The sequence below is a fragment of the Seriola dumerili genome, unplaced genomic scaffold, assembly GCF_002260705.1.
Source record: "Seriola dumerili isolate Sdu_G_001 unplaced genomic scaffold, Sdu_1.0 BDQW01000105.1, whole genome shotgun sequence".
In the NCBI taxonomy this organism is placed as follows: Eukaryota; Metazoa; Chordata; class Actinopteri; order Carangiformes; family Carangidae; genus Seriola; species Seriola dumerili.
In genome coordinates, this window is record NW_019174360.1 from 354,753 (window position 1) to 377,802 (window position 23,050).

The 23,050-nt window shown below is 41.6% G+C and overlaps 1 protein-coding gene across 1 annotated transcript in view; it reads left to right on the forward strand.

The window, feature by feature from the left end:
- Positions 1 to 23,050, forward strand: part of LOC111222763 (dedicator of cytokinesis protein 9-like) — a 34,859-nt gene that overhangs the window by 5,518 nt on the left and 6,291 nt on the right. Inside the window, exons 3-43 of the mRNA XM_022746603.1 lie at positions 861 to 950; positions 3,001 to 3,083; positions 4,352 to 4,421; positions 5,189 to 5,284; positions 6,157 to 6,291; positions 6,383 to 6,557; positions 6,735 to 6,790; positions 7,583 to 7,657; positions 7,806 to 7,946; positions 8,505 to 8,852; positions 8,941 to 9,023; positions 9,162 to 9,284; positions 9,390 to 9,469; positions 9,572 to 9,759; positions 10,255 to 10,320; positions 10,666 to 10,758; positions 11,036 to 11,147; positions 11,352 to 11,470; positions 12,613 to 12,699; positions 12,805 to 12,894; positions 13,046 to 13,161; positions 13,478 to 13,547; positions 13,649 to 13,774; positions 14,466 to 14,537; positions 14,632 to 14,778; positions 14,922 to 15,005; positions 15,098 to 15,209; positions 15,313 to 15,491; positions 15,575 to 15,682; positions 15,883 to 15,994; positions 16,098 to 16,228; positions 17,492 to 17,606; positions 17,709 to 17,775; positions 18,262 to 18,309; positions 18,925 to 19,061; positions 19,814 to 19,929; positions 20,022 to 20,159; positions 20,255 to 20,437; positions 20,541 to 20,654; positions 21,410 to 21,625; positions 21,729 to 21,786. Coding sequence (XP_022602324.1) covers positions 861 to 950; positions 3,001 to 3,083; positions 4,352 to 4,421; positions 5,189 to 5,284; positions 6,157 to 6,291; positions 6,383 to 6,557; positions 6,735 to 6,790; positions 7,583 to 7,657; positions 7,806 to 7,946; positions 8,505 to 8,852; positions 8,941 to 9,023; positions 9,162 to 9,284; positions 9,390 to 9,469; positions 9,572 to 9,759; positions 10,255 to 10,320; positions 10,666 to 10,758; positions 11,036 to 11,147; positions 11,352 to 11,470; positions 12,613 to 12,699; positions 12,805 to 12,894; positions 13,046 to 13,161; positions 13,478 to 13,547; positions 13,649 to 13,774; positions 14,466 to 14,537; positions 14,632 to 14,778; positions 14,922 to 15,005; positions 15,098 to 15,209; positions 15,313 to 15,491; positions 15,575 to 15,682; positions 15,883 to 15,994; positions 16,098 to 16,228; positions 17,492 to 17,606; positions 17,709 to 17,775; positions 18,262 to 18,309; positions 18,925 to 19,061; positions 19,814 to 19,929; positions 20,022 to 20,159; positions 20,255 to 20,437; positions 20,541 to 20,654; positions 21,410 to 21,625; positions 21,729 to 21,786 — 4,759 coding nt within the window. The remainder of the gene's footprint in view (positions 1 to 860; positions 951 to 3,000; positions 3,084 to 4,351; positions 4,422 to 5,188; positions 5,285 to 6,156; positions 6,292 to 6,382; positions 6,558 to 6,734; positions 6,791 to 7,582; positions 7,658 to 7,805; positions 7,947 to 8,504; positions 8,853 to 8,940; positions 9,024 to 9,161; positions 9,285 to 9,389; positions 9,470 to 9,571; positions 9,760 to 10,254; positions 10,321 to 10,665; positions 10,759 to 11,035; positions 11,148 to 11,351; positions 11,471 to 12,612; positions 12,700 to 12,804; positions 12,895 to 13,045; positions 13,162 to 13,477; positions 13,548 to 13,648; positions 13,775 to 14,465; positions 14,538 to 14,631; positions 14,779 to 14,921; positions 15,006 to 15,097; positions 15,210 to 15,312; positions 15,492 to 15,574; positions 15,683 to 15,882; positions 15,995 to 16,097; positions 16,229 to 17,491; positions 17,607 to 17,708; positions 17,776 to 18,261; positions 18,310 to 18,924; positions 19,062 to 19,813; positions 19,930 to 20,021; positions 20,160 to 20,254; positions 20,438 to 20,540; positions 20,655 to 21,409; positions 21,626 to 21,728; positions 21,787 to 23,050) is intronic.

Here is a 23,050-nt window from a genome sequence, read left to right on the forward strand (position 1 = left end):
AGATGTAAAAAAAAAAAAAAAAAAAAAACACTGGAAAAGTGTAAAATATGGCACTTTAAGTCTTTTTGTTTCCTTTTCTCAGCTACAACAAAAGCACTAAATGTCAGTTCAGTTTTTCCAAGCAGCCTTTTGTGGCCAAACCACTGCATTATTGGCCTGAATGACCAATTTTTCCTCACTTCAGATGATTTAATATATCATCAGCCTCAGTGATTTATAATACTTTTTTATTATAGAACTTTATTTGACCTGTATACAGATTATATAGGACTGATTAAACTGGACTCAGTGTGGGCTACTGGCACGTCTTCGATAGCTACTGCAAGAGTGAACTGGACAAACGAGGGCAGAGGTTCAATAACTGTATATATTTTCCACTGTAAGAATAGGAGACTTATGACAAAACTAGGTCAATGTGCCACTGTGTCCCACTCATCTTTGTGGGTTGAGTAGAAAAGCAGAGCGCTAAGTGGGAGCAATGACGGCTGCAGCGTTCAATAGCTTAGAAGACTTGCCAGCACAACAGTCTTGATGCCCCGAGGTGCCTTTTGCTTCCCAGTTATGGATCCTCGCTCTCCTTTCTTTGGCTCTATGCGTCTAATAAGGCTAGCAGAGGGGAAGAATGAGGACGGGAATAAGGCTGCAGAAGATTCTCTGCAGTGGTTGTAGACATACCTTTAAGGGCTACTCTGATTTGATGACCAGACCAATGGTTCATCAACACAATCTTTTGGATCTCTACGTTTACTTCCTCTGCCCAAAAAATAACTTAACTAAATACAATGATGATGAATGAATCTGCTATGTCAGCCTCTTCTGTCAGTCTGTTTTTCATGCCTACTTTCCATCTCTCTCCTCAGATCTCCACCCTGCGGCGCCAGGGCAGGACCCTGTTCTCCACCGTGCCAGAGACTGCTGAGAAAGAAGCTGACTCGCTGTTTGTCCAAGAGGTAAAACTAATACATATCTGGAGATAAGCCGGCCTTGTTCATTCTTGATGCGTCTGCCTTGGCCGAAGCCTTAACCTCTCTGCTGTGACTGAAGGCCTGCCCACTTATTTTATTCAGAAACACAGATGCTTTGCCCCTGAAGACCCATCAGATACTGGAGCTCATATGTTCAGCTGTGAAAACAGCCAAAGATTCCTTCTGATTTGTTTATGGTATATAGGTAAAGCAGACTGATTAGATTTCAGAGAAAGTAAGTGAAGAAGGGAAATGTTTGTTGACCACTCATGTGAATTAGAGACGAGGGAAAAACCGATACAGTGCATGTCAAAAACGTTGCTGTTAGCCTTTAAGTGAACTTCCATTTGTGTCCTCCACCCTCACACGTTTCCTGACAGTGTATTGGCCGCAGATGAAGATTCACGTCATGTTGTTTCAGAGGAGCTGTGTGCTGGGGCTGGTTGGGGTGCGGCCTGACAGAGCCTGATAGGGGATAGTCCCCCATGGCTTCAGCCAGGAATTACATCATAACGACATCTGGACCAGCAGTGCGTCCTTATACTGACGGGATGTTCTATCTCAGAATTTATTTTTCCACCTCAAAGTAACCCCTTCCCTCACTCAACGCGTGTATTCTATGAATTCGTAGCAGTCGAATATCGCACACCAAGTGATATAACATTTTGACTTGAAACCTTGTCACTAGATGTTACAAAATCTAATGGTATTTCTCTGAATTACAGCATTATATAGGATTTATTTCTCTATGGGGTGATTCCAGTGTCATGTATGTGATTTTACCCCCCTCTTCACATACAATTACAGCCCCAGTTTTCCCCTGTTCTTCAGCAAACTCCTCTTGTAATTTCGGCGCCTATTCCAGGCAGCATACTTTTCTATCCCCATCACTACGGAAAACGACAACAACAACCTTTCGAGCTAGCAACCTACACACTGAAGATTTGGATTGTGCAATCACACAGTCGACCAACGTCTTTGCTGTTTCTTTTGGCGTTTTCTTTGTGCGTAATCAGCCATTTCAGTGACAGTTCTTGCCTCTTGACGTGCAAACGTTTCCCCAAAACAAGTTCCCCTCCGACACTGTTTTGCAGGGGCATCGTCGCTGCATCCTGGGCTCAGCGCGAACAAGCCGGAGCCTTCCTCTCCTCCATAGCGGAACGATAATGGATGTAGCCAGACCATTCTCCAGCGCTGACACAGCTCTGTGGAGAGAGGTCTGGTGAGACGAGGTCCAATCCAGAGAGATGCTCTGCAGTTTAAATGTGTATCTGCAAGCACTGCAATAAAACATGTCATGCTACAATTGAATCAAGTCACTCATTGGATCTTGAGATGCATAAAGAATGGAAATGGACTGCACTTGTGTGTGTATATATATATATATATATATATATATATATATATATATATATATAGGACACTTTGACAGGAAGAGCCAGGAATTGAACAACGATCTTCCTTTTAGTGGGCAATGACCCGTTCTACCTCCTGAGCACATTTGGTCTTAATCCAGCCTGTTGGAGAAGAAGGTCACATGTTTTATTGTCTGTTACAGAGCAAGCTCCTTTAATCTACCACTTTAGCTAACATGCCATCCAGAAATATGAGTGTTATTATGAGGGAGGAGGGGAAATTTTAAAATTTTCACCCCTCCTTTAATATTAATCTTCTCTCTAGGTTTTTTTCTGTGATAGATTTGTTCCAGGACAACTGGAGAGATTTATATTGAGGTGAATATTTGTGCTTGTTAATGCATTTCAGTGGCTTTAGCACTAAAACAGTGAGGCTACTTTTTAAAGTTGAATCTGCTGAAACTCCTTCAAGTCCAACCAAAAAAATCAAAAAAAAAAAAAAATCAGAAGCAAATTCCATCCAAGAAAATTTCTAGTTTTTGGATGGAAATCAAACACACCACTACTTTTCCGAGGTGACTTTAGAAACCTGAGCCCGTCCGTGTCTGGACCATGTACATAATCACATTTGCTCCTGTTGAAACGACTCCTCACCCCTTCTTCAATTTCTGTCTCTGCAGTGTATCAAAACCTACAAGTCCGACTGGCACGTGGTCAATTACAAGTATGAGGAGTATTCTGGAGACTTCCGTCAGCTCCCAAAGTGAGTGCACAGGAAATGTGTGTGTGTGTTTGTGTGCTTAATAATTGAATTAAACAAAACTGACTGTTACTATCTATATAATTAGCTATTTTCTCAAGCAGTTCCTCAATGTTATTGTTTTAAATGACAAGTAAATTCACATAATAGTGTTAATTTAAAAAAATGATGGTTGAAATGTGTTACTTTACAAAGCAACATGCCATTTTGCTGTTTAAGTGTGTAAAGCTTTATATTTATTTTATATTTAACAGTCTGCTGTGTCCACTGCACACTCTACCTCAAATGCACTTCAAAGCCTATTGTAAATCTTGGTATCTGCCCTTTGTGTACAGCCAACGTGAATGTTTTAGCCAGAACCCTCGAAACACGGAAACCGATGTCTCGGACTCTCCGAGCTCGTCCACAACAACAATAGAAAGCTTCCTATGTTTTTCTACCAAGGATAAGCAGGGCTATTCTGGGACTGCTGCTGATAGATATCATTATAACGTAAAGGAAATCCTACAATGCATTATTTGTCCTAAGGTTGAGCCAAATTCCTTCAGGACAGGAATGTGCTTTACAGATGTTGTGTGTCATGTTTAAAACATTGTAGAGTAGAAACTAGAGGAGCCCTGGCCTTGGCCTCGACACTGCTTACGCTAGTCATTCCCCAGAGCAAACTGGGTTCTTGTAAAAGTCAAAGGGCAAACTGTCCGTCTGGGGTTTGAGCTGCTCACAGGAGAAGCAGCTGCTGCGTTTCAGCCAAATCCTAAAGCTAGAAACATTCCTGAGTAGTCTTGAAATAAAGTAAAACAAACTTATTTTGAATTCTCAAACATCAGAATATTTCTTAGGACCACACAGTCGAGAGTTTGGTTTATAGTTTTTAACCCTTTTTTTAATCCTTTCTTAGCTTTGAGACATATATCAAGAACGTTATCAAATCTGCCCTTTTAAAAATGTACCATGGCCAAGATCTGTGTGAATCTGTCTGACACAGAGGCAGAAATCCTGATTGTTTGAGTGCATTTTCTTTACCAGCAGATCTCTAGACCTGAGAAGCTTGATCATATAATTTCTGTCCTGATATTTTTGCATTGATTACCAATACCACATCAAAATCCTCCTTCTGACTTTTCCAAGGATAGAGCCTTGTACCACCTTTGTACTGTTATGTGTATCGCAGGTGATAAAAATGGATTTGATCAAATTGGTATTGGGTACATACAGTATGTGTTCTTGTTTATATTTTGTTGTTGTGACCTATATTCTACCTTTCCTCTCAGTAAGGTGTTACGACCTGAGAAACTGGCGGCTCACCTGTTTGAGGTGGATGAAGACGTGGAAAAAGATGAGGTACAGCCACTAATCACAGACTTTCTCTCCTCATTCCTTCATTCAGGAAACCCTGTTTGTCCTCTCACAGTTCTGACTTATCCGAACATCTGAAGCACATTTTACCTTCTTATTCTTATATTACTCTCTTGATAATGTGCCTTTAAAAATAACAGTGAAATCCTGCGCCACTGACTGAAGACCAGGTTTTTGTTGGTCAGCCGCTTTCCGCTGCCTCAAGGTGGAACTGCGTTGGTCTTAAACCAGCAAAGACAGTTGTGTTTCGCTTTTTTTATTAACAATGACCTTACAAGGGCAATAAGTTCAACCTTTCTCTAGGCCTCACTGAACAACAGAAGAAAAACTATTCTTTTAATTTATTACCCTACATAATTTCATTCCTCTTTTACAAGCCAACCTCTGGCTGTTCATGGCATTTGTAGCATTTTAAACAGACATCCCTTCCCGATCATTACCTCGCTCTGGGCATTGATTTAACTGAAGGTCAGTGACCTTTAGTGGACACACCGTCATGGCTGAAATCCCCTGGGATTAGGGAAGTGCAGCGTTGATCTTAATGAAGAGGATTCTTCTCAGGACTGAATGGACAGTCGATGCAGGAATCTCCTCCAAAGAAAAATGTGTAAATTAACGTGTGCGTGGGAGTGTGTATATGTTTTGACCTAATGACATACAGTATATACTCTAGATATAAATGTTTTGTTCATGAAAAGGCTGAAGTTATGCATTAATGTGTGTCCTCTGCCCCCCCCCCCCCACCCCTGCAGGACACGGCCTCCCTGGGATCTCAGAAGGGAGGAGTGTCTAAACATGGATGGCTGTACAAAGGCAACATGAACAGTGCAATCAGCGTTACTATGCGGGTGAGTACAGAGGAGTGAAAATTTTACTTGTGATTAAATAAACCTACTCCCTCATTCTTTTCTGCTTTGACACTAAAAGCAACACGGATCCCTTTTAATGTTTAATGTTGACTGTTTTTTAGCCACTGTGGCAACTGTGTCTTTTCTCTGTAAAAACTTCCTTCTCTTCCTCAACAACAGTATAACTTAAAATCATAAGCTGGAATTCATTATTAATAATAAGAATATTCTGTTAACTCGTGAGACAAAACACACACATTTCAGAATATAAAAAACACAAACACACTGCAAATACTGTTTTAGGTTGTGTTGTGAGCATTTGCAGCACGTGTGTTTTCAAATTGTTGAAGACGTTTTCTGAATTTGTGTTTGTGTTTTGTCTATTTGCTCATATTTTCTTTTATAAGTTGCAGTGTGTTGAGCTCTCAGGGCCATTTACTTAACTCATCAAATGAGGTTATTTAGAAACATTAGCAGAATTATTTTTACTGATTTCAGGAAACCCACTGTATGATATGACATATGCTTTGATGAAGAGCCCCTTTAAGTTAATAAAAGTTTAATAAAATGTTCTGATTAAACAAACAACAAGCTAGCTGTAGCTGAGTACAGTCAAATTTACAGAGTAAGTTGATTGTGTTATTTGGAGAGCAAAGCTCAGCTGATCAGTAGCAGCTTATTACAGCATTGTCTTTCTCCCTTTTGAACATGAGGAAATCAAATTAGCCTTTACTAAAGGGAGCCCGTAACTTGACATAGTTTTTCATTTCACCCTTGAGCTTTCCCATGCCCCATCCCCACCTCCATGGTATTTTTAGAGAGGAAGAAGCAGTTTGCAATGTTAACGTTTAACTCTTTTTTTCATCCTCTAGTCCTTCAAGAGAAGGTACTTCCATCTGGCTCAGCTTGGAGATGGGTCTTACAACCTCAACTTCTACAAAGACGAGAACACCTCCAAAGAACCCAAAGGAACCATCTTCCTTGACTCATGCATGGGGGTTGTTCAGGTACTAGGGCCCTTTGAAACCATACAACACAGTAAAAGTGAGTTTAGAAATATTAATTTAATTTAGTATTTGTGGGTTTTGTTATGTTTAGAACAGCAAAGTGCGTCGGTTCGCCTTTGAGCTCAAGATGCAGGATAAGAGCACGTTCCTGCTGGCTGCCGACAGTGAAGCAGAGATGGAGGAGTGGATCACCACCCTCAACAAGATCCTCCACAGCAGCTTTGAACAGGCCATGCAGGAGAAGAGGAATGGAGACCTGCATGATGGTGTGTTTTTGTGCATTTTTCCTATTTCCAGTTTCCTTATGCAACTTGCTCGTTCCTGACATACAACTTCATTATCAATAATTCTCCTTCCCTTTTCATGGAGGTGGAGAAACCAACACGTCATTATGTTTTCATATAATTGCTTAAGCACAGGGCTCATGTTGATCTCTCCAACAGATGAGGAACATGGAAAAACAGACCTCTCCTCCGGAAGTTTTCAAGACAGCTTTCAGGTGGGTTGTTTTTTCCATCTACAACAACATGTTAAAACGATGTTCAGCACCTGCAGCTCAACCTTTATGCATCAGTTTGCTGAGGAGCTGCTTTGGATATCCAGATGTGCAAACTGTAACTGGAGGTTTGCTTTTAGTGGCATAGCTAAACAGATGTATTTTCTGCAACCAGGTTCCCACATTTTCCTGTTGTTGCTAACCAAGCAAACATCTGGTATACTGTGTATGGTCTCCAAATGTAGAGGCCAGATGAGGCCAACATCGGTGCTGAACATCAGTGGAACATGGCAGTCTGAAAACAAACACTTAAAGATGTAGTTTGTATTTAAGTCTTAAAGCTAAAATGTTTTATATCAACACAGGATCACAGCTGTTTTCAGAAAGAAATCTCAGATTAATGAATATGAATACAGTCCATATATTTATTGTGCAGCAATAAAACTATTTTCTTACAAACTCGACCTTTCAAATGTGACCTTCTAACATTTTTAAATAAACATCTTCCCACAAGACAAACTGTTCAACTTACTAATTTGTGTGAGTTTAGGTCCTTGATGTGAAAAAGTTTGAGAACCTGGTTTAAAGTAAACGAAATCCTTGTGAGAAAAATACCGAGGAGGAGGAGAGATGTGAAGATAACAGGAGCAGACTTGGACTTCACAAAGACAAAAGTGGATTTGAATTAACGTTGTTTTGTCCTTGGGGTTTGTCCTTGCCATTGTTCATAAGCTTCTCTTTTGAATGATAAATCACAGTGATTTTGAACTACAGTTTTTGCTTTGTTTTTCACAGACTGCCAAAGACATCGAGTCCAAAATGCGAAGTGAAGCTCGGCTGAAACTGTTCACATTGGACCCTTACACACAGGTGACGAAGATAATACCTACCCACAGAGTCCTGTGCAGTCTGTATGAGTGTTTGAATTCTCACTAGCACTGCTGTCAGTTTGTGCTCCTGTTGTTTATTGATTTCAATACAGATTGAAATCCTCTGACAACATCCCCTGTTTCTGCAGAAACTGGACTTCTCCGGCATCGAGCCGGACGTGCGGCAGTTTGAAGAGAAGTTTGGGAAGAGAGTCTTGGTCAGCTGTAACGACCTGTCTTTCAACCTGCAGGGCTGTGTTGCAGAGAATGAAGAAGGGCCGACAACTAATGTATGTTTCAGTGAAAACCCACCAGTCAAATAGAGTCGACTGTGTTTTTCTGTCTATTTTTATCTATTTTTGATGCACAAGTGATTCCAGAATAATTTCAGGAAATGTCCTTTAGCAAACGAGGGCGAGGTCTAAATCAGTTAAGAAGATCACAGACAGGTCAGATGGGCCACTTGGCTCTCCCCCGTCAAAACTGGTGTTGTTGGCAAAGGGTACCATGCTACCATGGCAACCAGCCTGGGCCTCCCACCATGCATTAGCATCAATCTGAGGCTGGTTTCCTGCTGTCGCTCTCCAACGAGTCCTCCTCTACGCTCAGCGCTCAGCTGGGAGACCACAGCTATTAGCTCTGCTACACTCTCACACTCACTCACAAGTGGGTTTAATGTGTAATGGACACGCACGGTGGAAAGAGTGAATGGGAGGATGAATGGCACATTTTCACTTGATGGAAAATGAGAAGCACATTAGGAAGGATCAGTTTAAACCGAACTGTTTCTGTTTGCCTCTCGTCCTCCATCACAAAAATATGTTCCCTCCTCTTCTCTTTCATCAAAGGTGGAGCCTTTCTATGTGGTCCTGTCCCTCTTCGACGTCCAGAACAGTAGAAAGATCTCAGCCGACTTCCACGTGGATCTCAATCATCCTTTGGTCCGACAAATGACGTCAGGCTCTGGTAGCGGGCAGGAGCTGCAAATCAACGGCAGCAGAGATGACGGTCTCCTGGGAGGCTGCAGGCTGGCCAGTGGGCTCCCAGAGGGGGCTCTCGAATACCCCAGACAGGGGGTGTTCTCAGTCACATGCCCCCATCCAGACATCTTCCTAGTGGCCAGGGTTGAGAAGGTCCTGCAGGGAGGGATTACTCACTGCACTGAACCTTATATGAAGAGTTCAGACTCTGCAAAGGTATGCACATTTACAGAGATGTATATCAGTAACAGTCGTCTTCTTGTATGATTAATTAGTAAAATGAATCTCCTGTTTTCTTGTGCAGATGGCTCAGAAGGTGCTGAAGAATGCGAAGACAGCCTGCAGCAGACTGGGACAGTACAGGATGCCCTTCGCTTGGGCTGCAAGGTATAAAAAACCATTGTGCATTTCTGTAGTCTTCAGTCTTTGAAGGAGTAGTCTGGTGCAAGTCTTTAAACCACTAATGTAGACTAAAGATTTGCTCTTTCTCCAGTGCATGAAATGTATTATTTTCTGTCTCTGCAGGCCTGTGTTCAAAGATGCGTCAGGAACTTTGGACAAAAGTGCTCGCTTCTCAGCTCTTTACAGACAGGACAGCAGCAAGCTGTCAGATGAGGACATGTTCAAACTGCTCACTGACTTCAGAAAGTGCGTTTTTTTTCCTTCTCTCGTTCCCGATTTTTAAGATACCACTGTAACTTGTTTTCAATACATTTTTATAATCGCTTGTTTTCGTCTGTGTTTTCCCAACAGACCAGAGAAAATGGCCAAACTCCCTGTGCTCTTAGGAAACTTAGATGTAACTATTGACAGTGTGGCTCCGGATGTAACAAGTAAACCCTTCTAAATATTTACGAAATCACGTTGAGCAATCTATTTATAATCATAAGACTTTAAGCTTGAACCCCGTAACTCCTCCTATTTCCTGCTCGCAGACTGTGTCACTTCCTCCTACATCCCTGTGAGGAACTTTGAAGGCAACGGGCCAGGCAGCGCTCTCCTGGAGGTGGAGGAGTTCGTACCCTGCATCGCTAAGTGCTCCCAGCCATTTACCATCTATAAAAACCACCTCTATGTCTACCCCAAACTCCTCAAGTACGATGGGCAGAAATCCTTTGCTAAGGTACATAGAGCAAGGATCCGTAGCATATAACGCTAACGGCAACAAAATGCCGTACTCTATTTGGAAAGTAATGCTTTTGTTTGGCAGACATTCTCTTATCATTTTGTGGGACAACTGGCAACCGCCTCAAGCTCCTTCAGCCAAGCAGCAGAGCTGGATAGAATTATCCTTGTGCAGCAGCAGCAGCAGCTTCTGATTAATATATTAATAGTGGGATGTTATTTTCCTGAGGTCAGCTCCATATAGGAACCCAACCTGCCTTCCCTCCCTCATTTGTCTTTCTGCACTCCTTTATTTTAACGAGAGCTGGCAATCCTCAGCCTGAAATATTTTCCTGAAACTAACAGACACCTGAAATAGACGCACAGAGGCACAGTTGTGAAGGTGTCTGGCATGAAATTGATTCTAGGTCATGGAACTAATTCTTGCTTTTCCATTATAATCTTACCTCTTTTTTTTTCTTTTTTTTCCCCACTTTTCGTCTCCTCTCTTCAGGCGAGGAACATCGCTGTGTGCATTGAATTCAAGGACTCTGATGAGGATGAAGCTCAGCCACTGAAGGTGCAGTAACATATCATGTATACTGCAGAAGTTCAAATGACAGAATTCAAACCAACAGAGGTGTTGACTCGAGTCGCATGTGACTGATTAGTTTAGGACTTGGAACACGTTGGTCTTGACTTTTGATTTGTTGGTCTTCACATGGGAATTTTGACTTGGGACTCTTGGGTCTTTACTTTGGGACTTTACTTGACTTTTGACTTGGGACTCGTTGGTCGCAGGATTTGACATGGACAGACGTTACACCTCTGCAAACCAACAACTACAACCTCATTCATTAACGTTGTGATGCTACGTGTAGAAAGACGCACTCATCTTTCTCTCGTGTTTGATTACCTCCTGCAGTGCATCTACGGTCGTCCAGGAGCTCCTCTATTCACTAAGCAGGCGTATGCAGCCATCCTGCACCACCAGCAGAACCCCGAGTTCTACGATGAGGTGATATCCGTGTTCATGCTCCTCATATTAGTATAGTGGATATTGGAATCTTTCTTATTCGCAGCTGATTTAATTGCTAAAAAAACACCAGTAGAGAGACATATGGCATATGCTCACAGTGTTTTGAAGTATGTAGGTACCTGTCACTCTTTCTCACACTGTTTGAATCTTCACAGGAAATACTCTGCAGGCATTTCTCACTTTCATTTTCCCGAACAAAGCCTCCTCTGAATTAGGGAACCGACCCCAGGAATCTGTGTGTTTTTCTCGCCTCCAGATAAAGATAGAGCTGCCGACCCAGCTGCACGAGAAGCATCACCTCCTCTTCACCTTCTATCATGTTAGCTGTGACAGCAACAGCAAGAAGAAAGACCAAGTGGAGACTCCAGGTGGGAGCTTTCACTCATCGCTTCTCCCACAGAATGGAAACAAGAGCAGGGATTTAATGTGTCTGACAAAATAACCAGTTAATGTTTGATACAGGCAGACTATACACAGTAGGTAGTACACAGTAGTTATTTGAAATTCTGATCGTCACGCTGCTGCAACCACTGCTTTACAAACAAGTGACTGTACCTGCTCTTCACCCACAGTGGGTTCAGCCTGGCTGCCTCTGCTGAGGGATGGCAGAGTCATCATGAATGAACAGCAGCTGTCTGTGGCTGCCAATCTACCCGCCGGGTACCTGGGCTCCCAGGATGGTGTCACCAAGGTGGGAAGAAAAGAGGATTATTATTAATTTTTTTTTTTTTTTTAAAGCTTTGCACTAAAGGTGAACCCAAATCCTGCTGAGCTTCCAGAACCACGGTGGAACAAGTTTTTGCAAGTCATTGTTTGTTTGCTGCATTAAGGATGTAAGAGCTTTAGACCTGAGTTGTTTTGTAGCACAAAGTATTTTTACATATTGCTCCAAAACAATTTAAATTCAGTTAGTGGTTAATGGATAAACATCTAATTAACTCTAATAGGACTGGGGCCTTATAGAGATCCAAAAGGCTTGCACATAAAATGCTTGCAAATCTGATCAGTATTAAAATGTGATCCATTAAAGCTAGCAATCAATAGCATGTTACCACTATGGCTAATGCGGTTAATGTAAATGTAATTAAAACTGTATAATGTACGTGGCTCATCAGATAAGCCTTTTGTGCATGATGCTCTTAAATTCAACTGCATGTGTAAGAGGCAGTTTTTTTTTAAAACGAGCACCAAGATTAGGTCGGACAGAAAAGAAAAAAAAAACCCCCACAACCATTTTGTGTCTGTGGTTTCACTGTTTAAATAATTCAAGATTTCTACAATCTTTGTTCTACAGTCTTTGTAACATCCACTTAGTCAGTCGAAGGGAAACTGGATTTCTGTCTGCGTACATGTGTTTCCTTAAGGGCCTTAAAAGACTAATCTTTGATTTGTAAAAGGAAGTTTCCTTTTGTTTGAACTATCCATAATTTCAACACTGTGCAGTTCTGAGGGTAGATTAACACTGACTGGCCTCATACTGTTTTAATTCAAAATGAAACAAAAACAAAAAAACTGTCAAAACCAGGAAGCTTCTAATTTGCTTTCCCAAGAAATCCCTGTGTTTTTCTTTCATTCTCCAGTGCTAGTGCACTTGTGTTTTCTTTAATTTGTGCCTTTTGTTTCATAAGAATCCAGTTTTAAAAAGCTTTATTGTGTCTATTATACAGTACACTTCAGCCATGTACCGAATCAGCTTGTTCTCCTATAGTACAAAGATTATAGATAGTGAAATAATTTAAACATTTAATGTATGATCATGTTGTATATGCATTGGCACAGTGCAGTTTTTATTCAGTATCCAGTTCAGTAATTATTGCCCACTTGTTATCGCAGCACTCAGCCTCAGAGATCAAATGGGTCGATGGAGGAAAACCCTTGTTCAAAGTCTCAACTCATCTTGTTTCCACGGTTTACACTCAGGTATTCACACACACACACACACACACACACTCATTTAATTACAGTCTGTTCATTGATCTCCAGATGAAAAGTGAAATATACATTAGAATAACTTGTTTCCTTTAGGACCAGCACTTGCACAACTTCTTCCACCACTGTCAAAACATGGAGATGTCAGAACAAGCATCAGAGGGGGAGCTGGTGAAATACCTGAAGGTATGCACAGCTCCGTTTATTTCCAGCGCCCTCAGGGAAAACACACCCCGTCATTCATGCCCCATCAAATACAATCTTTTCACCTCACATTCAAGGGAACAAGAAAAAGCCACATTCAACATGTTTTTGTCTTTTCTGATTTCTTTTCTAGAGTCTCCATGCAATGGAGGGTCACGTGATGGTCAACTTCCTGCCCACCATCCTCAACCAGCTGTTCTGTGTCCTGACCAGAGCCACACATGAGGATGTGGCTGTCAACGTGACCAGGCAAGACACACGCACACACATGTATGAAATGTTACATGTGATGAACGTTTATCTGGTTCTTATTCCGAAGCAGCATATTCCCCTGATTTTCTTCAATAGCCTGAATCAACTGTAGCTCACACACTCTGTGTGTGTGTCTTATATCTCAGTTGTGTGTGGTACCAGTCTTTGAAGGTGAGTACGCAGGTGTCAGGGCCTTAAAGTTATTAAAGGTTCGGTCTGTATTTGGTTTGTTCCCTGTAGGAAGTGTCATGTCCTCCTTTCTTATTCTATGACATTTTCATATTATTATCTCTCTGTCTTTCTTCCTCCTCAGGGTGATGGTTCATGTTGTGGCTCAGTGTCATGAAGAGGGACTTGAGCATTACCTGAGGTCTTATGTCAAGGTGCAGGCCTTCTCTATTATATTTATTCATATGCAGAAAGTGTTTCTGTAGAAATGAAGATGTAATAACCAGATTTATTTTCTCTCCCTCTTTATTCTCAGTTTGTGTTTAAGCCAGAACCTTATTCCTCCACCAATGTAAAAACAGTCCACGAGGAGCTGGCCAAAGCCATGACAGCCATACTCAAGCCATCTACTGACTTCCTGACTAGCAACAAGCTGCTAAAGGTAAATTCATTCATCGCTACAGTCACAGGGTGAAAGTTTTCAGGCTTTTATTTCTTTTTATTTTAGGCAGATTATCCTTTGTGCCCAAAAACCACACAGATGAACCAGAATTAAAACATCAATAATAATAATAAAACAGATGAGACATTTTGGACATTTTTTCTTATTTCTCTATTTGCATGATTAAAAAAAACACAGATAAATAACATACAGCACAGGGATTAGCAGAAAACCCAAATTGGCTTATTTGAAGCCTCCACCTAATTAAAATTAATTAAAAATGATTAATATTAGAGAACACAAGGATTGACAATAGAAGATAATATGCCTACCTACAGGTAATCAAACAAATAGAAGCAAAAAATATCGAGTGAAAACAACAATAAAATCAAAATTAACACAAGAAAATGTGAATAGAAACATGAAACATGACAACTGCACAACACAGTCTCTACAAACATTATTACAAAATATGCAGTTACTGCTTTTTGCCTTTGTGTGGCAGTATTGCTCTTTGTTCAATATTTGTTTTCTCACTTCAAATGAAGTTTTACATATTCCGAAAAAAATGTCTGCTGAGCACTAAAATAGAAGCTTAAGTGATTTTTCTTTTTGGACATCTTGTGATTGAACCTTTACACATATTGTATGGTAGTTTTCCTTGCACTGACTTTGTTTGTTTGTGTCGCAGCACTCGTGGTTCTTCTTTGAAGCTCTGGTGAAATCAGTGGCGCATTATCTCATGGAGAGTGGAAAGGTCAAGGTCGGTCTTGTTTTAAGTCTCCTCTTCTTTTCTTTAACCCCTTTCCTCCAAGACTAAATCATCTTTCCTCCTCTTTATCCTTTTTGTTGTCCAGTTGTCCAGGAACCAGCGTTTTTCTGCATCGTTCTACCACGCAGTGGAGACTCTGGTCAATATGCTGATGCCGCACATCACCCAGAAATACAAGGACAACCTGGACGCAGCTCATAATGCCAACCACAGCCTGGCAGTGTTCATCAAGGTTGGCACTCCTACCTGCGCCTGCAATGCAGCATTGTGATTTAATATGTTAATGAGCTCGGAAAATCAGTTTAGGCTGTACTGTGGAGTTGTGTCTAAATCATCCTCACTCCATCTTACTGTATCTGTTCCCCTTTCACTCAGCGCTGCTTCACCTTCATGGACAGAGGCTTCGTCTTCAAGCAGATCAACAACTACATGAACTGCTTTATGCCTGGAGACCCAAAGGTTAAAAGGCTCAGCTGCTGCCTCTTCTTTAATGGTTTTAATCCAAGTTATTCATCATTATATAAAGCTACTTTCTCTTGTGTTCCTACCAGACTTTGTATGAGTTCAAGTTTGAGTTCCTGCGGGTTGTTTGCAGCCATGAGCATTATGTTCCTCTTAATCTGCCCATGCCCTTTGGAAAAGGCAGAATACAGAGGTTCCAAGGTAAGTGCAACTGATATTAGGCTTGTTCTCTGCATCCTGTTCTGTTCAACAGCTTCATGTCTGTAATTTGAGAGTGATTTCTGTTGATTGACGCTTGCTGCAGATCTCCAGCTGGACTATTCTCTGACCGATGATTTCTGTCGGAACCACTTCCTGGTGGGGCTGCTGCTGAGGGAGGTGGGCGGGGCTCTTCAGGAGTTCCGGGAGATCCGTCAGATCGCCATCCAGGTGCTCAAGGGACTGATGATCAAACACACATTCGACGACCGCTACGCTGCGAAAGTGAGTTCTACACCTTGCGACCGACTTCAGATCATCAAAACTTTGTCTATCACCTCCTGATCACCTTCTGTGTGTCACTCCAGAGCCAACAGGCCAGACTTGCCACCCTGTACCTCCCTATGTTTGGCCTGCTCCAGGAGAACGTCCACAGACTCGACATCAAGGAGTCAGCGCCTCTCAGCAACCTCAATGTAAGCCTGACACCTAGTGGTGGGAACCTGAACAGCAGCTTGTACCAGCTATTCCCTGCATGTGCCAGAATTACTGTCCCTCCAAAACATTGAGTACTGGGTTAATGACAGCTCAACATGGGTGTTTTATCCTAAGCTGAAAGCATGCTTTTATTGTACTTTCACAATAAAAGCTCTCTAATGCTTTGTTGCCGTCCCAGAACGCGAGGGAGGACTCTCTGGTGCAGAACTCGATGGTGACGCCGCAGAAACCCGGGAGCTGCATAGAAAATGCTCTGCACAAAGATGTGTTCGGGGTCATCTCTGGAACAGGTGACTCCTTCCTTCATTATCTTTATTTAAACTAACAGAAGACTTAATTGTCCAGTGGTTACGAATGCATATTCTCTTCTGGCATGTTGTTCTGTCCCTGCAGCGTCCCCTCATAGCTCCACCCCCAACGTCAGCTCGGTTCACCACGCAGACTCCAGAGGCTCCCTGGTCTCCACCGACTCTGGAAACAGCCTGCTGGACAAGAGCAGTGAGAAGACCAACTCGCTGGAGAAGGTACACGGATCCATGATGTTTGGACAAGATAATATTGGTGTTTTCTGTCTGTTCATAATGGCCATTTAAAGATTCCTGTCTAATGTGATTCCAACAACTCAAGGGAGCCCAGATCTTCTCAAACACACCTCTTCTACCTTTAAAATCTCAGTCTGTCAGTAAATAAAACCAGTATAGATACAGATAACCTAGTGGGGGTGTTGTAAAATGTATTTCCTCTGTCTGTCCTTCTGCTAACTTTCTTCATTTGCAGTATTAATGATACTTTAAAAGGTCTGCTGCTGTTTCCAGATGATATTATAAAGAATATTTATGCTTTTGTCATTATTTGTATATATAGTGTCCATATATTTATTTTCATACATCATGCAGGTTGTGAGTGAATGAGATTTGTTCTTTTAACACCAAACCCATTACTAATAATAACCCTCCTCCAGAGCCCCTACGCCCCTTCTCCTCGCTCTGTAACTTCCCAACTCCACCAAAAAGAGAGATTCACTAGGAGGCACTCGGTCAACGTTCCCCCTCTCCCCTCGGACCCCGAGGATCGAGTCCCGCCTCCGAACTGTGCCACTAAGCGGGTCACCATGGACTTCTCCCTCCTCACTGTGCCCCTCCCTGACCTGCCGCAGGACAGTGACAGTGATACTGTCAAGCAGGCTGCAGGCCAGAGTGTGGATGGAAATCCTGAGGAGAACATACCTATACAAGTATTCTGTTTGACCTCTGTGACCTCTCCTCCAGCAGCTTTTGGCTACAGTTGTACAGATTTGTTTCAGGAAACCAGATTTGATGATTTTGGTACTTTTAGTCCCAGTGAATTTAAAACTTATCTGTACAATATGTCCAAAATCCTCCCAGCGTTCTTCTCCTCTGAGTGTCCCACATGAGGGAGTGTGTTTTTATACTGACGGAGGTTGAACTGACCTCGATTCACTTATTCCCTCAGATGCTATACTGTGGCTGTGAATGTATTTCTTCAAACCTCCAATTGATGTTTTTATCTCGCTTCAGCAAACGTTACTTTTTTGGCTCGTGTGAACTTTTCTCCTCCGAGGAAAATTCTTGGCATTTCTCATCTCTGACATTTGGCTTGATTGAGTGATGTTCTCTATCTCTTTGAAGTGTTGATTTGTCCTGCAACTGTGCCGTCTGATAACGAAGAAGTTTTTCTCTCTCAATTTGTTCTCTCTCTCTCTCTCTCTCTCTCTCTCTCTCTCTCTCTCTCTCTCTCTCTCTCTCTCGACTTTCTCCCTGCATCAGAACCAGTGTGCGTCGGCTCTGGGCAGCACTGTGCTGCGCTGTGACAAACTGGACAGGGATGAGATCAAAAACCTGCTCATGTGCTTTCTGCATATCCTCAAGAGCATGTCGGAGGGTAGGACAGTCCGCTTCACTTGAGTTTGACACACGTTGATATTAACAACAGCCCCAGAGTCAATCTTTTCTTACTATTTTCTCACCATTTCATCATTCTCAGAGGCCCTTTTTGCTTACTGGAACAAAGCAGCTTCCTCAGAACTAATGGACTTCTTTACATTAATAGAGTAAGTACAGAACTAGACAACCTCCGTATGATTACATATGTGTGTGGTTGAGAGTAGTTGTTAGCATTAGTTTTAATATAGCCAGACAAGCGCTAACGTGAAGCTAGCACTTTAAAGGAAGAGTTGGACAACTCACAAGAGACAGAGAAAAAGAAGAGAGGCTGATATCTCAAGTGCTCAATCCTACAATGCTCATAATGCAGCTGGAGATTGTCTCTCGTCGGGTGTTTGTAGCCTTCAACTGACCCTGATGACTTTAGAGAACTCCCTTCAGAGTCGTCCTCCTTGTGACGAGTAAACTGACCTTCATGTCTAAAATTGGAACTTATTAAACTTCAGTACAATGGGGGAATCTTTTTGTCCTTACAAACCAGGACACAAGTCTTTTTTTTTTTTAAACAGGAAGCTCAGTATATTTGTTCTCTTTGCTTGAATGTCAGGTGTTGATTCTGATAATGGTCTCTCGCTGTGTGTTTTGTCCTGCAGAGTTTGCCTCCATCAGTTCAGATACATGGGGAAGAGATTCATCGCCAGGTAGAGTACATGTCGCTCTGTTCATGTCTGATGTGATACTGAAATTATGAATTTATTCTTGAGCTGAAACTAATAATGTTTTATCATCTATGCAATAATATGACTTACACCTGAGCTCAAAGATAACCTGAATGCTGAACCTTTTAACCCCTTGCTCTTGGTTTGTTCTCTCATCGCTAACACTGCTGGCAAGTTGTTTTGTGGTTAATGTCCCGGCCCCAGGCCCCTCTTGCATGGGTAAGATATCGCTGTCTTTTTTTCTCTCTCACTTACTCTCTCACTACTTAATTAAATGCATGATGCTTCCAGTTCAGACTGTCTTTTTCACATCCAGTGTAAAGGTCTCTGTCCATGTGTAGTGTGATTATAGATCAGCTCTAGCTTCTATATTAATACTGTGAAAGTATCAAAGCCTCAGTCCACAGAGAAATGCACACAGCCTGTATTCAGAAACTGAGCCTTAAAACCAGCCGTCAGGACTTCCTGTAACTTTGTGATGTCACAACAAAGCAGTCACCTTCTTATGGATCAACACTTCAAATAAAAGTGTAAAATATGGAGCTTTTAACTGACATCCAGACTTACTAGTAACGGTGTTTCTCCTCTCCCCAACAGGAGCCAGGAGGGGGCGGGGCCTGTAGCTCCAGACAGGAAGTCTCTGACTCTACCTGTGTCTCGTAACAGGGCAGGTATCCTGCACGCCCGCCTACAGCAGCTGGGAGCTCTGGAGAATTCTCACACCTTCAACAACAGTAAGCCCCTCCCACCTTATCGCTACAGATGACTTTTATAGGACAGATAGTGGAGATATACATGAATTCTTCCAAAAGACAAACGTTTTCTGCCAGGGTAAATGTGGTAGGATGTGGTGACTCAGAGCCTCCTCTCTTCTGATTGGCTCACAGACCTGTTGTTACTAGAGCTCCAGAGAGAAGCCTGAGAGAGGAGATGTAAAACTACACTGAGATGGTTTTTTGGTTCTTAAAACCACAAATGAATCTTCTCATGGATCAACACTTCCAATAAAACACAGGAAACCTGTAAGAATTGGGACCTTTAACATACATTAAGCAAGTATAAGTTGTATTCAGTTGGATTTGAACAACTTTACTTCGCTCATGTGAGATCTTATTTCAAAATAAGAGCTCACTAATATTCAGATAATTTAATCCAACATTAATAAACAAATATTAGCTGATAGCATTGTGCTAACCTGATTTAATGAAGACATGTTTGTGCCTTGGGCCTCTGGGCATCATCTGATCTTTGTGTTTTGCTGACCTCTATTGGCAGCCAGTGATGGTTGCAATAAAAATCACAGAACTTAATCTGCCACAAATAAATCCTTGGCAGAAATATTAGCACTTGGCAAATATTCCTGTAGTCACTTGCACTTATCACAGAAGCAATCAAACTCGAGTAGATCATGTTCTATGTTCCGAAATCTTATTTATTACTCCAATAAAATGATATCTCTAACGGTGACCTTGTGCTTTCTGTGCAGTGTACTCTCATACAGAAGCAGATGTGAGCAGTCAGTGTCTGCTGGAGGCCAACGTGTCCACAGAGGTGTGTCTGACTGTACTGGACACGCTTAGCATCTTCATCATGGGATTCAAGGTATTACCTGGTCATAAAATGCTGTACAAAACCACAATACATGACATCTTGTGTCCTGGTTTGTTGGCCCTTACGTTCTCCTGTGTCCACAGACCCAGCTGACCTCAGATCTGGGTCACAACCCCCTGATGAAGAAGGTTTTCCAGGTGCATTTGTGCTTCCTGCAGATCCCCCAGTCTGAGGCCGCCCTCAAACAGGTCTTCACCTCTCTGAGGACCTTCATCTACAAGGTAGATAGTTAGTGAATTAGTTTTATCATATCTTTCTTTCTCTGTCTTTATATATCCCAAATGCATCACATCCCGTCTCTCTCCACGTCCTCCAGTTCCCCTGCACCTTCTTTGACGGCCGGGCCGACATGTGTGCCTCTCTGTGCTACGAAATCCTAAAGTGCTGTAACTCCAAGCTGAGCTCCATCCGCAGTGATGCCGCCCATCTCCTCTACTTCCTCATGAAAAGTAACTTTGACTACACAGGCCGCAGGTCTTTTGTCCGAACACACCTGCAGGTACACCTTCCTGATTGTGTCTGAATATCACATTTTTTCCTGTGCGCTCTTAAGTCATGCATTAGATGATTGATTAGTTTCTTCTTCCTCTCGACTCACACAGGTGGTAATTGCTGTCAGTCAGCTGATTGCCGATGTCATCGGCATCGGTGGTACCCGTTTCCAGCAGTCTCTCTCTATCATCAACAACTGTGCCAACAGTGACAAGAGCATCAAGGTGAGGGGTGGTAGTAACCTTTGACCTTCTCTCTTTATTTAGCTTTATTTATTGGCATCAACTCAACACACGACCACCAGAAATAGATAAGAATAAAGAAAGAAAGAGTAAATAAATAAGATTGCAGCTTTAACCATGAGACTATTATCAATTTTTGCTATTAAAACCAGATTCTCAAGGTTTATTGTCATTTCCACATATAAAGTCCAAAAGTCTTCCCATCCTGGGAATGTGATCTCAGACTGTTCGTATGCATATACATACTGTATAAACACCTCACCGTCTTAAGGGTAAGAGTGAGCACTCCTACATTAGCAGCAACATGTCGGATGGAAGCAGATCCATTCGTCCTGCTCCTACTGCCCTTTTTTTAATGTCTCAATTTTAAGAACTGGGTAAGAAAATTTAATTATTAAGAGCTGTTCAATTGAATTCAGAGTTTTCCATCAAATACTTGCTCTATGAAGAGATAAGCTCGAGTTAATTCTGGATTTGTTTTGTATTTTTAGTCACCATACTTCACCCTTTGATCCATTCATTATCCACTTGAGTCTTAAATAGAAGAGGCCGTGAATTCTGTTCCTTTCCTACCCACAAGAGTTTGTGTCTTTATTCTCCATGCGGCCTTAATAGTTTTTTTAATTATCTTGATTAAAACGCGCCTCAGGTTTTTCTACATAGAAGAGAAGTCCTTGGTATTTTCATACAAAGGGTAAAAAGATTATACAAAGTTTTGTTTCTGTTGTACTTTGCAGCATACTGCATTTCCCTCAGATGTGAAGGACCTGACCAAGCGCATCAGGACAGTGCTGATGGCCACGGAGCAGATGAAGGAGCACGAGAACGACCCGGAGATGCTGGTGGACCTCCAGTACAGCTTGGCCAAGTCCTACACCAGCACGCCCGAGCTCCGCAAGACCTGGCTGGACAGCATGGCGCGCATCCACAACAAGAATGGAGATCTTTCAGAGGTTTTTTTTAGTTTTTGTTTTTGTTTTGAAGTTCTTAAGGAAAAACATGAGGCTTTTTAAAATGTTTTCGTGCTAACCTTTGACCTGTGCGCTTCACCTGCAGGCAGCCATGTGTTATGTGCACGTTGCTGCTCTGGTGGCGGAGTACCTGTGGAGAAAAGGTGAGTGGAGGATGTAGGAGTGTGTGTGTCTCCTGGTAATGCTTTGCTGCTTTCGACATTAAATAATCTCTGACCTTTTGAACTCCACTTTACAGAGGCCGTATAATGAGTCACTGGTGAGAATTACCTCGGTAGAAAGAAGCTTATCCTGGAATGAGTTTAATAAAATGAATTAATCTGATGTTCTGAAGAAAGTTAATGAGTGGTAGCAAGAATACTTCATAAATTACTCAGATCAAAGCCAAGGATGCAGATTCTTCGTTTTAATGGAACCAATAAATCAATAAGATGATTTACTTGATTGATGATTGATTGATCAGATGATCTAAAATATTATATTTTATTTTATTGTTAATTTTTGCTTCTTCGACTGGATTAAATAAAGCCAGCACACATTTTTCCATGTTCCACACACACCTACACACACACAGGAACATACCCTTTCATCTGCCACCTGAGCAATTGTCCAAGGTTCATTCATCCCTTCCCGTGTTGAAAACACTTCCAACGCTGCATTCCCCAGATAAGATCCCTCGGCCGTGTTTCTTCTCGTATCAGACGGTTGCTGTTTTCAGACTCTGCAGAGGATCTGTTGTGTAACGTCAGAGGTGTTTTCTGAAAGTCGACAGTTCATTGTCGGGTCAGAGTGTTAAAAAGTGAGTGAGCTCCTCTCGACAAGTTGTAATTTAAGCTTCATGATGATAATGATAATAATAATAATGATGATCGATATGTCTTCTCACTACAGTTCCAGACACAATGTCAACTTGTCCTTATTTTTTTAAGAGTGTTAAGTCAGAGATTTTCAAAATAAGGATACCCTGCAAAATGCATGAGAAAATGCATTATTACTGCCACCATGATTTAAAAAAAATATATATATATTTTGTAAATTTTTTTCTCGTCATCAAGAGGAAGTGAAAAGAACTTTTTTGTCATGGTGGCACTAATAAGCTTCCATACAACGCTAAGTTGCAGGGTTTTAATAAAAATCTAAATATGTGTGAAAGTATTGTTAACTTTGGCAGCTGATTTTCATTTAAAGGAAATAACAATTTTTTCACCCACCCAAAAACAAAACAAAAAACCCATTAATTAAAATGGATAAATGTAGGAAAATAAATTAGTCAATACAAATATGAGGAAGAAAAAAGACAAAAAATAAAAATAGGTTAAGCTCATTTTACAATATATAGTGGTTCTTATTCCTTTCTCTCTCACTTCCCTTTCTCCATTTCCTCCTCTTCCCTTCTCTTTTCTCCTC